Source organism: Narcine bancroftii, chromosome 10 (assembly GCF_036971445.1).
Source record: "Narcine bancroftii isolate sNarBan1 chromosome 10, sNarBan1.hap1, whole genome shotgun sequence".
In the NCBI taxonomy this organism is placed as follows: domain Eukaryota; kingdom Metazoa; phylum Chordata; class Chondrichthyes; order Torpediniformes; family Narcinidae; genus Narcine; species Narcine bancroftii.
In genome coordinates this window covers 79747725-79764745 of record NC_091478.1, presented here as the reverse complement: position 1 = coordinate 79764745, position 17021 = coordinate 79747725, and the positions used below count along the sequence as shown (strand labels likewise).

General features: G+C 38.9%; 1 protein-coding gene across 2 annotated transcripts in view; it reads left to right on the top strand.

Annotated features, from left to right (window-relative positions):
• Window positions 1-17021, top strand: part of slc6a2 (solute carrier family 6 member 2) — a 126381-nt gene that overhangs the window by 93112 nt on the left and 16248 nt on the right. For both annotated transcript variants that reach the window (XM_069901562.1, XM_069901563.1), the window contains 2 exons: window positions 4946-5045; window positions 15798-15898. In XM_069901562.1, the coding sequence (XP_069757663.1) occupies window positions 4946-5045; window positions 15798-15898 (201 nt within the window). The remainder of the gene's footprint in view (window positions 1-4945; window positions 5046-15797; window positions 15899-17021) is intronic.

Genomic DNA, 17021 nt, shown 5'->3' with positions numbered 1-17021 from the left:
AGTAGGGAAATCAAGGGATATGGGAAAAGGCAAATAGTTAGAGATGAGCCTATCATCAGATCAGCCATGGTGGAGCAGGTTTGATGGGTCAGATGGCCTACACCTGCTCCTCTTTTTTGTATTCCTATGAAATACTGCTAGTATTTTGGAATAGGGAGGGTGAAGGGAGGTGGGAATGGGATAGAGGATGGTAGGATGGCCAGATGGAGAGGGGATGATTGGCAACAGGAGCAGATAGTAAGAGGCAAGGACAGGAGAGGTGAATATATGGAAAAAAAACTATGTCTGGGAGGACACATGAGTTACATGAAATTCGAAAATTCTGTTCAATTGTAAGCTACTCAAGTGGAATATGAGACCTTGTTCTTTAAATTTATGTCTGGCCTCACCGTGTCAGGGAAGAAGGCTGAGATCAGACAGATCGGTTGACGAGTAGGAAGGAGAGTGGAAATGACATGCAACCAGAAGCTCAGGGTGCATGTGCTCCACAAAGCAATCATCTCACTGACACTTGTTTCACCAATATCAGAGAGGTCACAATCACAAGTACAAAGTTCATTTGACCAAGTTGGATGAGATGCCTCCCCTGGCAGAGCTGTTTAAGCCCCTGGATGGTGGTGATGGAGCAAGTAACACACACCTCCCATGACTTACTGATCCAGCTGGTCAAGTGCAAAAGACATAGCTGTCAGACTGGGTCTGCGTCGGGAAGTGAGTGAAGCATCCACCCACGTAACTGGTCGAAGAGACCACTGCACATTTCTTGTGGACTTCTGTGTTACGTTGCACTTCAATCGTGCTAAAAATTATAGACTCAGGACAAATCTGGAAGCTTAAAACTGGTACCCATGAAGCCATGTGTACCACCAGCAGCAGCATTTTACATCACCACAATGTTCATCCTCTGACTCCAGCATATTTCTCATTCCATCAAACCGGGAGATCTAGTTCAATGAGGTGTCCAGAAGATCATGCCAAGAGCTCCATCTCCTGTACCCAAAATTGAAGTCCCAACGTGGAAAAGTCGCAACAAGGCAGTTTCAAGTGGGCTTTTTAAAAAATCAGATGCAACATAGGGAGCTGAGTGATCAAACAAACAATAGATCGGATCAAAAGTCTGCATTCTTAAATCTTGTTGTGATTGGTGGTGGACAATGAAACAGTCTCCACAGAGACACATAATAGATACAGATGCTGGAATCAGGAGAAACAAGCCATCTGCAGGAAGACCTCAGCAGGTCGAGCAGCTCTGTGAGAAAAGGCATGATCAACATTTCAGGTCAGAACCCTTCATCAAGACTCAATTGTACATCCACTCGAAAGTGCCAGCAAATTAATGGAGGGTGCTGTTGACTTTGCAGTTCTCCTATACCTTGCCCATCAATGTCAAATTCGAGATTTGGCAGGGTCATTCAGCTGCTGACTGATTACAGTTTCATCAAAACCAAGACCACAGAGCTGAATTCAAGGTGTCATATGAGCTAGTGGCCTCATTTAATTTAGTGTTGCATCAAGGAGCACCAGAGAAACTGAAATCAATGAGCGTCAAGGGGAAATCATCCATTGGTTGGAGTCATTCTTAACATGAAGAAAGAGGATCTAAGCTATTAAAGGTCAAACATCTCGGCTTCATGAGGGTGGCCTGGGTCTCACCACCTTCGACCTCCTTTATCAATGACCTTCCTTTGGACTGATCACAGGTCCATGTGTACTTCTGGTAATAACTCCTCAGAGAATATGGGCAAGGTTCAGACAATATTTAGGCATGGGCTGACATGTTCCAAGTGACATGAATGCCCAATATTGTCAAGCAACTGGATTACAGGAAAGTCCAACATTTCATAAAAACCATTACTTATCACAAAGTTCAAAGTTCAGATTTATTGTCCGAGTACATACACGACATTACATACAACCCTGAGATTCTTTTACTGTGGGCCAGGCAGAATTTCTACTTATCAGTAACTGTAGACTGTACTCAAGAAAAAAGATACAGGTACATATATAAAAAGAGAGAAGTGTAAACAAAGGAAGAAATGTAAACAAACTGACTGAGCAACAGAAAAATATAAATATTAAGTGATAAATAACATGCAACACCATCAAAATCCTGGAGATTGCAATTGAATAGAAACTCAGCTGGACCTGCCAATTCAGAACAAACAAAGCAGGTCAGAAGGTGGGTATCCTTCAGAGAGTGATTCAATTCCTGAAACTGAGGATCTTTGTACTATTGATGACGTGTTCAAATGAGAAAGCAGACAGAGTGTTTTTGAATTCCTGCTAACGTGTCTAGATACCAATTTGAACTGATTGGGGAGGCTTTGAATATTTTTCCAACAGTTTCCTTGCCTGTTCTTTTCAAGCCTCCCTAAAATGTTGGCCACCCAGTAGTCAAAAGGAACAAGATGAAAAACGTACCATTTTCCTTGTTTTGTTACCTTTTCCGACCTATGAGGTGAAAGGAAATTAAGAACAGCCCCTCATAAACAAGCAACAATAATCAGAATGGAACTTTTGTTCTGATGCCAAATACTTTCCAAAGGAGAAACAAGGAAGAACAAGTTTGGAAAATGAAGCAATGTCCTTTCAGTGGACTTACCATTAGTCTTTACTGTTTAGCTTTGAAACATGAATGGTAATTGTATCATTTTAATGCTGGATCTGATTAATGTTTATGCCAACATAAGCCTGAGAAGAGATCCAAATTTGTCATTTCAACTCTTGTTGTGTTTCTTTTATTGAGAAAGTTAAAAGCAAGTTGCTCAGTTTTTTCTTGAATTTGGAAAGGGCAGTAAGGATAATGAGTAAATCTGGAAACAATAATGAATGACTGGAAGAAACCTGGAGATAAAGGACTGTAAGAGATTTAGAGTTGGACATACAGGAAATCTTGAGAAAGATTGACTTGAAATGGATGTGCTGGTCAGTGAGTTTCAGTTTAATGCCAGGAGAATAAATTTGCGTTGTCAATAGCTATAATGAAACATCTGTCTTTAACCTGTCAAGTTATAGAAGTCATTGGGCTCCTTATTTACGGAAGGATGTGCTGGCATTGGAGAAGGTTTACAAGGATGTTTCCTGGAATGATAGGATTAGCCTATGAGGAATGTTTGTCGGCTCTTGGACTGTAATCCTAGGAGTTCAGAAGAATAACAGGGGGGGAGGGGGGGACACCTCATAGAAGCATTTCAAATGTTGAAAATTTAAAAAATTAAAACTGCTTTTTAAATTTAAATTTAGACATAACACAGTAACAGGCCAGTTCAACCCACAAGTCCATGCTGCCCAATTTACATCCAATTAACCTACACCTCTGATACGTTTTGAATGATAGGAGGAAATCAGTGGACCTGGAGGAAACTCACGCAAACACAGGGAGAACGTACAAACTCCTTTCAGACTGTGTAGGATTCAAACCTTGGTCCTGATCACTGGTGCTGTAACAGCACTGCACTTAGAGACACATTATCTGTGCTGCACCTGTGATGCAATGTGGAACCAGCCCTTTGGCTCACTGAATCCACACCTGCCATTTCCCACTCATTTTACACTAGACCTACATTAACCCCATTATTATTCTGTCCATTTATCTTCCCACCACCCTCCCCCCCCCCCCCAACAACCCTTGTCCACTCCCCAGATATAGCCACTCACCTACACACATGGAGTAATTTGCAGTGTCCAGGTAACCTACTGACCTGCATATCTTTGGGGTGTTGGAGAAAATCAGAGCAGATGGAGTAAACCCATCCTGTCACAGTAAGAACATGCAAACTCCACACAGATAGCACCTGTGGTCTGGAGTGAACCTGGGTCTCTGGCACAATAAGATAGCAGTTGGACGTGCCTCTTCTCTTTGCTCTCATTTTGAATTAGTGAATTACATCAGTTCTGTAACTTTCAATGAAGTTGGATTATTATATAATTTTAGCTCACTTATACATGTGTTGTGTCCTCTTGTCCCTGACTGTCTGGAATGTGTGTATTGTGGGTGGTCATGTGCCCTCCCTATCCAAAGTTTGTATGGAAATCACATCACATATCAATCAAGGTTGGACTTCGGCCACCCATTAGTGTACATCTTGCCATTAGCTAATTTAAATCTCCTAAAGTCATTATTGGTTAGAAGCACAGATTAGCACTGTATATAACACCAACGCATAGCAGATCTTTGCTCTCTGCCTCATGGTCCAAGTCCCAGACATCATTCCATGCCAGGTCGCTACTGTGGACAAGGCTGGAAGTGTCACAGTTAAGGTGTGCACTACACTGAAGCTGAGCCGTAATATTGCGATAGATCAATACTTGCAGAGACCTGCACCCTTGTTGGTACAAGGAACTGTGTGTGTGCAAGGGTCCCTGTTTGTAGTGTGTGGACTCAAGTTTGTGAACATCTAGAGTATTGGATCACTATTGTCGGAGTCTAATCTAGGTCCAAGGTGAATGTCAAAATCATTGCTTAAGTGAAATAGTAATTGAGTACCATTTATCGTTCTCCCCGTTTGTCTCCCATGTGGTCATTAAAGTTGCACATGAATGTAGCACTTGTACCAGATTAATTTCTCTGTGAACCCACTGAACCTGATACTCTTCCCAACATGACAACATGATAAATTAAAGTGACAAATGTATGAGACCAGACTGTGGAAAATTCAGCACTGGGAAATAAGCTAATTAGATCTAATATTGAAAATGAAAATAGAAACCTTTTCAGTTCAAAATGCCAATTAAACACCGTTATCTGCTTTCTGGTATAAATCGCAGAAAGGTATTACCTTATAATGATAATGAGGGTTTTCCAGTCTTAGTTATTTTTCATAATCCTGTATATTGTCAAATGAACTTCCAATTTGAATCTTCTAAATTGTTTATGTTTTCAAGAACCAGCTTATGAAAACTAAAATTGTCAAAAGTACTGACTACCCTTCTCTGCTTCTTGTAGGGTGGAATTTATGTCCTCACGTTGTTAGACCAATTTGCAGCTGGAACAGCAATCCTTTTTGGGGTATTAATAGAAGCCATTGGTGTATCATGGTTTTATGGTAAGGTCTTCTTAACTATTCCATTTTAAGTTATTTGAACACAATGTTGAAAGGCTTGTGGTAAATCGTTAAGTAATAAATAAATTCTAAGGCACCCAATATCAGTTTAACTCATGCATGATATCAATGTACATACAGCACAAGTTCAACTGTAAGCAACATATAAGCAAACTGTCTCCCATTATCTTGGTCTATATTGTTGCCCATTGAATTTTTACCACTGATAAGGTTTAAATCAAATATAAAAAGACATAATTTGATCTCATCTGAAGTTGTAAAGGCATTTCATAAGTTGCCATTTCATATTTATTAAAGCAACGCTATTAATTTTTGGAACTGTGCTTATTTTGCACAACACTGTTCATTGTCCCATTTATACTGCGAATCATCGCACGGAATTTTTAATTACGTGAAAGGGATCAGGTTAAAATCCCAGTATTAACTAGCATTACACTATTCTATCCTTTTTGCCTCACTGTTGGTCATCCTATTGGGTACCAGCGCCAGAAAAATGGTACCCTTTTCTTGCTTTTAGCTAGTGGGAAATGAGTGATGATCCAAACAATGAAGGGAATATGAGGGCTTCACTGAGACTTTACAAGAGAGAGTAGAATTTTTTCACCTCATCTGAAAAGACAGGATTCATCATGGACAGAAATTCCCACTTTCAAAGGATTAAAGATATAATTATAATTCAGTACTGGTAATGGGAGCGGGGGTTGAGGAGCTGCAAGTGTGGGTGGAGAGGAAGCGATACCATGCTGCAAAATGAGGCTTCCTAATGAATCATTCGATTTTTTTTCCCCCTTCGGCCCTGTTAGAATCATTTATTTAGTGTTCTTTGTTGAGTGAACAAGCAGAGCAGGAAACATTTCTGGTGCTTAACAATGTTAACAACAATAAAGTTGAAAGAGTGAAGAGAAATTTTAAGCAGGGCTGAAAGCATTGAATATAGGAGACGGTTCTTCTCTGGAGTGATGGAGCATGAGGGGAGATCTGATAAAGGTATTCAAAATTACGAGGAATGCAAGTAACCTTAGGCGGCAGTGATCATTATATGATCGAATTTGCTCTGCACTTTGAGAGGGAGAAAGTAAAATCAAATATGTCCGCATACCATTTAAATAAAAGTGATTTCGGAGGTATGAGAGACCAACTGGCCAAAGTTGATTGGAAAGGTGCAAAGGGCCTTGAGAGACTTCATGCAGGATACGCTAAAGGATAACTTCTCAGTTGCGTTCATGATGAAGAAGATGAATGTCATGTGGACATTCATCGTGAGAGGAAGTGGATATAAAAGCAGGGATGTGATGGTGAGGCTTCACTTGGAGTATGGGATACAGTTATGGGCTTCTTATTTAAGAAAGGATGTGCTGGCATTGGAGAGGGTTCAGAGAAGATTTACAAGAATGATTCCTGGCATGAAGGGATTAGCATACGAGGAATGTTTGATGGCTCTGGGACTGTACTCCTTGGAGTTCAAAAGAATGAGAGGGGACTCAGAGAAGGATTTCACATGCTCAAAAGCCTGGACAGAGTAGATGTGGAAAAATTGTTTCACATGGTGGAGGACCCAAGGACAAGAGGACACAACAGGATTGAAGGGTCCCCATTTAAATCAGAAATGCAGATGAATTTCTTAGCCAGAAAGTGTGAACCTCTAGAATTTGCTACCGTGGGCAACTGTGGAGGGCAGGTCGTTGGGTGAGTTTAAGGGTACATTGATAGGTATCTGAACAGTCAGGGTTATAGGGAAATGACAGTGAAGTGCGGCTGAAAGGGAGAACGGATCAGCTCATGATGGAATGGCTGTGTTGCCTCGATGTATACACAGTACAGGTACTCCCCGACTTGCAACTTGAGTCCATCCGCACATATGACTGAATTTTTTTAAAAATAAGAAAAAACATAAAATTTATGCGGTTTATGATGTATTTGACAAACTATAACAGGGAATCAGGGCATGTAAGAGCCAAAATGGGCATACTTACTTTGTTAGTCGGTGTCCCAGGGTCCATAGGCTGGGTGCAGCCATCTTGATTTCTGTGCACATGCGTGAATCTTCCATTGGCTCATGGGCGGAGTGTTCATGTACTGGAGTTCAGTTAGCTCATGCGCGAGACTTAAGGGCACAAGCTCGATATCATCAGGGCACTTAACTCTAAATGGTTTATATAACTGCTTAACTGTAAATATTAAAAAATGAACTTGCCGGTTGCTTGAGATTGCATGTGGCGTGGAATGGGGGCACCAATTTTTATCTTTTGTATTTTTTTACCTATTTATTTTCTGCAATTTTTTTTGCCAGTTACTTGAGGCTGCCAGTTGCATGAATTCCGGATAACTGGAATTTTACTGTATATGACAATTGTGGATTTTCACAAGAGGATGTTATCCGCCTGTTCTATAAATATTTTGATACTTTATTTTTCCATATTTTCTAAGCAGTACATTCTGTTAAATATTATGCTTTCAAATAGTTCTGGCCATAGATACAAAAAAGAGCAATAAAATATCAAACATTAAATAGTAGAGCACAGAAACAGGCCCTTCAGCCCACAATGGACTGCAAACACCACGGTTGAAGTAAAAACACAATGCTGGAGAAACCCAGCAAGACGAGCAGAGATATAGCAAAGGTAAAGACTTATAGCCAATGTTTCGGGCTTGAGCCCTTCATCAAAGTATGGAAAAATGTTGGCAGGCATCCAAGCAAAAAGGTAAGGAGGAGGCCTCCCCCCCCCCCACCCCCCCAACATTTTGTTCAGGTGCCAGCCAACATTTTTCCCTACCTTGATGAAGCGCTCAAGCCCAAAACATCAGCGATGTTACCTCTATAAAGGACACTGTTTGACAATGTGTTGGTGATCATGATGTTAATCCCATCTCTCCCCACTTTGTCCAAATGCCTCCACCAATTCATGTGCCAGTCCCAAATGCATCTTAAATGTTGCTATTGTATCTGCTTATTCCAGGCACTGTGTAAAAGAAATCTGCCCTGTAAATCTCCTTTAAACCTTATACCCTCTAGTATTTGACATCTGCACCCTTGGGAAAAATATGACCTGCTCTACAGATGCCTCTTGTAATTATATTTTCATCTATCAGAATGCTCCCTCGGGTCCTGATGCTCTGGAGAAAACAATCCAAGTCTCCCCAACTTCTCTTTGTAGCTAATACGCTCTAATACAGGCAAAATCATAGTGAATCTAATTTGCACCCTCGCCAAAGTGTCCACAATGTTTAGAATGTCATGCCAGAAATATGGACTTCAAAGCTCAATGAACCAGTGGGAATCATGATTTCATAGCCTGTATATGCCTCCATTCTAAAACTTCATGCTTACCAGGGCCATTTGAGGCCTTGGTCAATGAAGCAACTGACAATAGGTAACTTCATATTAATGTTAATACTTCAATGACAACTTCAATCATGGTATCTGCAGACTTTCTTGTTTTACTCCTGACAAACTCATGTTTGAAAGATTATGCTCTGTCATCCCCCTTTGCCTTAATTATTTTGTGCTTATAACGTGATCTGGCATTTTGTCCTCTATTTCTTGACTTAAAAAAAAAAGACTCCATTATCTGAGTCACCTCATGGGATCATTGCCAAGACCCTCAAGGACTGTGCGACATTTAAGAAAATGTTTGGATATTTGGATTTAAACTTAAACATGCAAGTTATGCAATTGAACTGTGATGGCATCTCATGCCCCTACAATCCAATTACAAGTGCCAAGATTACCTTGGAAAATACGAACAAGTCTGGAAAATAATCATCGTGCTTAATACAGGATTATATCAGAAGTTTCTGCTTTCCAGTGGATAAATTATTTTTACACTGTCCAGTCCAAGTTAAAATTTATTGTGATAGTGCAGTTTAAAAGCAGTAATAACTCTGACCATTCACTAACTTGGTCTTGGTATTGCAAAAGAAAGTGAATCACTGTGTTCTCAACTTTATTTGAAAACAAGTTCATGCTCAAATAAAGTTTGCTTTAATCAAGATATTCATAATGTTTATGCATAGTCCAAATTGTTTTGGAGTATAATTTTAATCCTGACAGGTTTAAAACAAATGACTGGAAGAATATAAATTATTCCTTTGCACTCTGATATTCTGCACAACTTTCATTGAAAACATTTCACTTCATTTGTATTCAACTTGCCAGCAGCTTAGTAATTCAAAGAATATTTAGGCACGGTTGCCATGTAGCAGTTAGCACGATGCGTCAGCGATCAGGATCAGGGTTCGAATCTTGCGCTGACTGTAAGGATTTTGTACGTTCTCCCCATGTCTGCATGGGTTTTTCCCAGGGGCTCCGGTTTCCTCCAACCCTACAAAATGTATAGGGGAAGATAGGTCAATGGGCTCATAGGATGAAAGGGCCTGTTTCTGCACTGTATTTCTAAATTTAAATATAACTTAAATAGAAATTGTGTGGGCAAGGCAACTTCATTTTTCATTTGGAGAGGCCAGAAAATGTGAGACACTAAAGAATCAATTTTTTTTGAAAAGTTAGATTTTTACGATCTTTTCAAAAAGAATTACAATGGATTTTCAAGGTTTTGATTTCAGTTAATTTATTTGACATTGTTATATCTGACTTCTAATACTATAATGATCTTGGGGCTTCTCATCAGTTCCAATAGAATGATGTCGCAGCTTTAAAACTGCAAATGGTTGACATGTCCCCTACAGTTAACTTAAATACCTGAAATAGCGATTGCTTGTGTTCTTTCATTAAATGCACCCCTTATTATAATTATAGTATTTCAAAGCACTCCTACTGCATTGCGTATTTTAAGTAATTTTTAGATTCATTGCTTAGCATAGAATGAGTGAAAAAAATGAATGATTACTGCTTGAAATGTCCTTTAATTCACATAGAATTCATGTCAATGACCAAATATTTCAATTTCTGTTATAAATTGTTACGACAATGGTTTAATAAAACATTTTAACAACTTCTTTGGGACACCAGTCCTGAAATACATGGGAACTTTGAGAGAATAAGTGTCAGGTTTGTTTTTTTTCAGAAATGCAGGATATAATGGATCAACTATTATTCAAATGCTTACCATATATACTCCCATGTTATAGTCGACCTCTCCCCCCACTTTTATGGCCCAAAAACTGCTTGTTTTCCACATGACCCATGTAAAAGTTGACCCCCTCTATTTTTTGGCTGACCCCTTGTCCATCTGAGCTCCTAACACCCCGGTCACCTGCCCACCAGAGCTTGCAACTTGTCGACCATGAAGCCTCATCCCTCCTGCCTGCCCACCAGAGTTCCCGATGGTCCAACCATGGAGCCTCCCCTTGGCAGCCCATCCATCAGAGCTTCCGATGCCCTGAGTGCAGACTTTTCTCTGGTCCCAGCCATTTGAGCTACCAGCAGCTTGAACGATGCAGATACTTACCAAGGTCAAATGTATGACCCATGTTAAAGTCGATTCCCTCAAATTTAACCTGAAAAATTGGTCCAAAAAGCTCGACTATTACACAAGTATATACGGCATACTGTATATGGAATGATCATGTATGAATAACATTCTTGCTCTGGTCCCTATCCATCCCAAGTGCTCAAATGAATTACTTTCTCTTTGAATTGAACTTTTTTTTTTCCCGAATCAAAGATACATGTAGATTTGGATCTTATATATGATCAGAAATAACTATGAACATGATTATCATTTTGCTACCATCTATTTCCTAATTTAAATGACTCGATCTGCTCTAGAAGCAACTACAGAAATATTAACGACAAGTACAGGATATGCAGCCAATTTATGATTCCTTTGAATTGAATTACAATACCATTTTTTTCTGTTAAGGTAAACCGCTAGGTTTATAGCACTTAGACTGTATAAAAAATATTTTGGCATGGAGCATATGTCTGCTGCAAATTGAGAAATATTCCATTAGAGACCAAATGTCATGGTAATAATAAAATAAATTTAATCTCAGTGAACTTTGATCAAGTAGAATGTCAAGAGGGTGACCTGTTTAAAGAATGAAGGTCTAAATTTAGCGTAATTTATTAGTCTGGGTTGATACTGGGGAATGCACATATACACCCACGCACACAAGCACACATATACATGCACACACATGCATGTGCACACACAGTAGAAAAAAAACCGTAAATTAGAATCCATGGGACAGCCGTTATGGAGGTGAGGAAGGAATTCTTTTGGCCATATGAGATATTCTTTTGAGCTTACAGCTGAGGCGCATAACAGTGCAATAGTCTTACTCTGTACCTTGCCCTATACGGAAAGCTGGAAACTTTTGCTTGTTAATGTCCTTTTTCCTTTCTTGCATCAGCTAGAGTACCACATCCCATTTTACAGAAATAAAACCTGTTTTGAAGCTAGAGTTTAGGGAACGTTTTAGTTGAGTCATGTCCTATGGCATCACTGCATGGGGGCATTTTTGATTTTGTGACATGTTTCACATCTCTCCTGATTGTTAATTTGGACTAGCTTTTCCTTGAAAGACAGCCAGTGATAAAATTGGAAATAAGTGTGGTGTATAAGAAAACTACTAATTAATGATGGAAATGTCTACTTGTGGTTAAGAAAGATTGAAGACCTATGAAGGGGAAAGCTTCCTGATATTGTAATGTTGCAGACTGGCAAATGATGCATCTGGGTTGGGGATAAATTTCATACAGGCCTTGGAATCTCTGTGTAGTGGATCACAACTATCTGCATGTCAATAAAGATAAGTAAATTTTCAATTGTATTTAGCATTATCAGGAGAACCAGAAGGCTGGCTGCTATTCAAATATATGCAGAGCAGGCATTGATTGGCATTAAATGCTGGACTTTGTAAAGTGATTTTGAGAAGGCAAGTACGTTTCCCCATATCCGAAATTCAGTTAACCGAAAAGTTCAATAATCTGAACATGATGTTACAAGTTGGAAAAAAAAAATTCACACAACGTGCTCTGACATGCTGTTAGTTCCAGTTTGGTAACAACAGAGTTCGGAACCAGCTGGGAAGCAGGCTGGAATCTCGAGCCATCAGTGAGCGACTGGAGGAAGTCGGCGGGTCAGGCAGCACATGGGGAGATTGTCCTCATTTCAGGTAACTCCCTCCCCTCTCTCTTTCCATTTTTTCTACCCTCCACTTCATCTTTACCTTCCACTGTACTTGGTTCTCCGCTGTCCCAGCGTCATCAATGAGAGCAGACTCCTGGGCAGGAGTGGGGACCTCGGGCTCCAGAGAAAGAGAGGGGAATTCGGGCTCCTGGGCAGCACCGGCGGCAACGATGGGAAGGTGTTGGGGGTCGATGACAGTGGTGGGGAGGTGTCGGGGATTGGCAATGGCTGACCTTCTGTTTTCTTCCGTTAACCAATACAAGTATTCTGCTGATGCTACTGGGCAGTTATCTGAAAAATCCAGTGACTGAAAAGCATCCAGTCCCAAGCTTTTCAGAGATGGGGAAACGTACTGTAGAAGTTTAATCACAAACTGGTGCTCCATCAGAAATAACCAGGTTTTATCTTTATTTATCCAAGCATGTGGGGTTTGCATGATGTTCAAGAATTTAGTAGCTCATTATTTATTGCCCTTGAGAAGTTGGTAGCCTTACTGAACTGCTGCAGGTATGGATGCGCCCATGTTGAAAGAGAGAGAGTTCCAGGATTTTGACCAGTGACTATTAAAGGAATAGTGATACAGTTCCAAGTCAGGATGGTGTATGGCTTTGAGGGTAACTTCCAAGTGGTGATGTTCCCAAGCCTTTTATGTCTTTGTCCTTCCTATTTGATAGAGGTCATGGGTTTGGAAGGTACTATCAAAGGATAATCATCAGGGTTCTTTGTTTTTTGGGGTGTGGAAGTATGTATTAAATAACCATTCAATTTTGTCAGAAGTCCAGCAACATTATGAATAAAATATAGCACCTTAGTGAACCTTGTACCTGTACATAGTTTGGATACAGAATATATCTTGGACCCAGATGCTCCACATGGAAAAAGTAAAACACAAAATTCTGCAGACACTGAGATTGTAGTAAAAACACAGAAATGTTGGAGGAACTCAGCCAGTCTCACAGCATCCAGAAGAGTTAAAGATATATACCTTGAGGAAGGGCTCAGGCCTGAAATGTTAGTTATACTGTATATCTTTACCTCCATTGATGTGGCAAGACCTGCTGAGATCCTCGAGCTTTTCTGTGTTTTTGCTCCATGTGGAAAACTGATCTATTTTATTTATTTTTTTAGACATACAGCACGGTAACAGGTCATTTCGGCCAACGAGCCCAGGCTCTGGTTCGATTTTGAAGGGTGGGAGGAAACTGGAGCACCTGGGAAAAAGCCACATAGACACAGGAAAAATGTACAAATTCCTTACAGACAGCGTGGGATTCATATCACAGACCCGATCACTGGCGCTGTAACAGCGTTGCGCTAACTGTTATGCTAACCTTGCCATTCTGATGTTCACTGGATCCTTGCTACATTTAAAGCACTTTCTAATCCTAAAAGTTTAAATTGAATGGATTACAACCTCAATTAAGATTACGATGAGGAATTTTTCATGAACACTTTAAAAGTTTTGAATCTGCAATTCTTCACTATTCTTAGTGTGCAATATATCTCACTTAACCATATATCCATGATAATTTGAGAAATGATTAATTACCAAAGAATCTTGTTTTTCATAATTAATCTTAATAAAAACATAAAGCTCATGCTCACAGGACCAGCTGAAACAACAGAGTAAGCTTTGTATTCTCTGTCTGATGAATGATAGTCTCGTTCGTCCCTGGCCTCACAAATAACCAGTTTATCATTCAGGATTCATTACTAGCCCAGCCAATGTAAATAGCATAAATTTTCCTGCATCAGGAAATATTACAATTCCATTGTAAATAAAATACCTTTTAGCAAACTCTCAATTTGAGATGATGGATTATTGTAACACAAAGCTTTTGACTTTTTTTTTCAAAATTATACTGTTATCTTTTTGGAAAAAATGGTAACAGAAATGCTTTACAATTTAGTTTATAAATTTGGCTTTTCTTTGCCAATAAAAGTGCACTCTCCAGCCCACTGAGCCTTGAATGGAACTGGTGAAAAAGTGTGTTCTGAAGTTTTAACCAGAAATACATTGCAAATTGTTTTGGTATATCAAAAATCAAACCATGTATGCCTCATGCCAGAAGCAGGCACTAGATACGTCACATGAGCAAGTAAGGATCCAATTGTCCATTTTGCATCTCCAGTTCAGGACTGCTTTCCAACACTCCTTTTGCTGTATTTGGCACAATCAGTCTTATAATCCGCAAGATGCTTACCTTAAAATAGGCTCAATGTGATTCCATTTAGAATTTTAAAAACATTGATTCATTGATTGCCAGCTTTATAATAACTTAATGACCATTTATTTGGCCTTAGGACTGAGCGATGGAATTGGGACAGCAACAATTGCTTGCTTCAGTTATATTTGAAATTGTTACTGCTGTCTTGATTCTCCGATTTTTTCTATTTTTTTTCTACTTGCTTGTATATCAGTAAGCAATAATTTGAATGTTCAAGTAACTCCGTTATAATGTGAAATAACCGAAGGTTTTGTTGAAATGCATTCAATCTGAAGCATTACCCATTTTCTTTACCATAGATAACTGCCTGACTAGCTGAGCATTTCCCTTTTTATTTCAGATATCTAGAACTACAGCTTTTTAAAAGGTTTGATTGTATGATGTAGCTAACCCAGAAGAGCGAAACTTAATTTAATCAGGAACTAAAAGGATCCTGGATGCACAGATGTATTACGTGCTTTAATGACATGGTTGTGCTGTTGCATTTACTCATCTCAGTAACACAAACACTGCAGTTTACACTTTGTAGCATCCAGTGCTAGTTCCTTTAGGTGCAGCTAGGGAATGAAGTTCTCAAGCTGATAGCATGCAGATTGTGGTCAAGTGATACGATTGTCAAAAATGGGAGTGCTTTGGATTCACATCCACTATACTAAATACATTTGACTACAACAACTGATTTAAATTGATTTTACAGGCTGTTTCCTGTCAACAATTAAATAACATTCCCTTTAATTCTCACAAAATTAAATGCTTGACTCCAATGACATGACATAGACATAATTCAAATTAATAGAACAGATCATTATAATTATCGTTTACTAACCCTTGCAGATGGATTTTCAAAGGATCATTGTTCTGAGTACCATTTCCTCATTTCCTCATTTTAATGACAAGGTCTCCAGATTCGGTCTTGAAATGTGGGATTCATGTAAATACTTCTAATCATCTGTTGTTTTAAGTAAATGTTTTAAGAATTTGCAATATTCATTTTGCTTAGTATGAAATCAAGTTCCTTGTCATTCAGATATATCTGCTTACAATTAAAAAGCATTTTTCTTTATTGCAGTTCTAAATTCTGTCTCCTCAACGAATATTCATTATTTTGCTTAATTCAGGTAATAAACTTAGGAGACATTGAAGAATACTTAAGATGGTTTTTTTAATGGAAAATCTTGTAGTTAAGGAAACTTAGCTTCAGCTAGACCATATATCCTTTTAAAATCTATGTAGAGAATGTCTACAGAAATGATAATGCTTGCTTGCTTGTGGGCAATTAGATTGCTATTTCTTTTGTGACTAGATATAAAATTGCATTGTTTCACTGGCAACTAAATTGGAATGGGTGTTAAAATGTCCTGCCCACATTTCTGTTGATTTTCTAATCTGTTCTGGAATTGTTTCTGCTCTAGGAGTTGACAGATTCAGTGAAGACATCAGACAAATGACAGGTTTCAAACCAGGTCTCTACTGGAGGCTCTGCTGGAAGTTTTTCAGTCCAGCCTTTTTACTGGTAAGCAAAGAATAGCTAGGTTGACATTAAATACTGTGAAACATCATTAAAAGAGTCCAGCCAAGGTGGTGAAATACTGTCTTCACAAGTATTCACTTCAGTACTTCAAGTGGTTTAATAATCAGGTAATGTGGAGCAAGGTTTGAATTTCCAAGGAGTATCCTCAATGGACTAGCCTCTATCCACAAGCCAGTCACCTTGGCACAGAAGTGCTCCATTTCACAATAACTGCACTTCCAATGAATTGTTATCTGCATTACATAATACTTTGTTTTCAACTTACAAGATAAAATGGGATTCTTAATGGAAAGATGACTTATAAACTGGGCATGAGTAAAATATAATTGTTCATTATTGTGATCTTTTAAAAAAGTTTTGGTAATTTTTTTTAATGGGGAATAAGGCATGTACATAATACAAGAGTTCTGTCTTTTCTAAGTGATACGATGTCTAAATCTCTGAATCTTTAGGCATAAAAATTCATTCTGTTAGTGTATGTTTTGTCAGGTTTGTAAAAGAATTGAGGTATAAAATTCCTTACAAAACATGATTGGTCCTTCCTTGTGAAGATAACATGCAGTTTGATTTCACTTACACTGTAATGACATGGGATTACAGCAGTAACGTTAAATCATGGTGCAATGCATGTTTGACATTTGTTTAGCAACAAGTGCAAACAGATACTTAGCTACAATCAGTGTGAATCTTGACCAGGAAAGCAAGACTACCATGGGTGCGATTCAGGGTCTTGCTGAAGTTATTGGAGGCTTGCTCACATAAAAATTTTCTTGGTCACCTCTTCAGGAAAAAATAGGAATAGTTGGGCAAAATTCCTTGCAGAGTCAAGAACTCATGGAGTCATGCAGTGCAGAGGCAGGCCCTTCAGCCCATCATCATCATGCTGACCAACAAGTGCACAATTATACTAAAGCTGTATGCATTTCGCTAATTAAACAAGTTTATTTGTTTTTGCATGCTGACCCACTAGTTGATATTTTTCAACTGGTTATTAGAGCAAAGTTCCAGATATTATAGACGAGGTCCTTAATGAATATTATGCAAACTAATCACTTGTTAATGTACAGAACAGGATCAATTTAGAGGGGGTATGAGCCAAATGAAC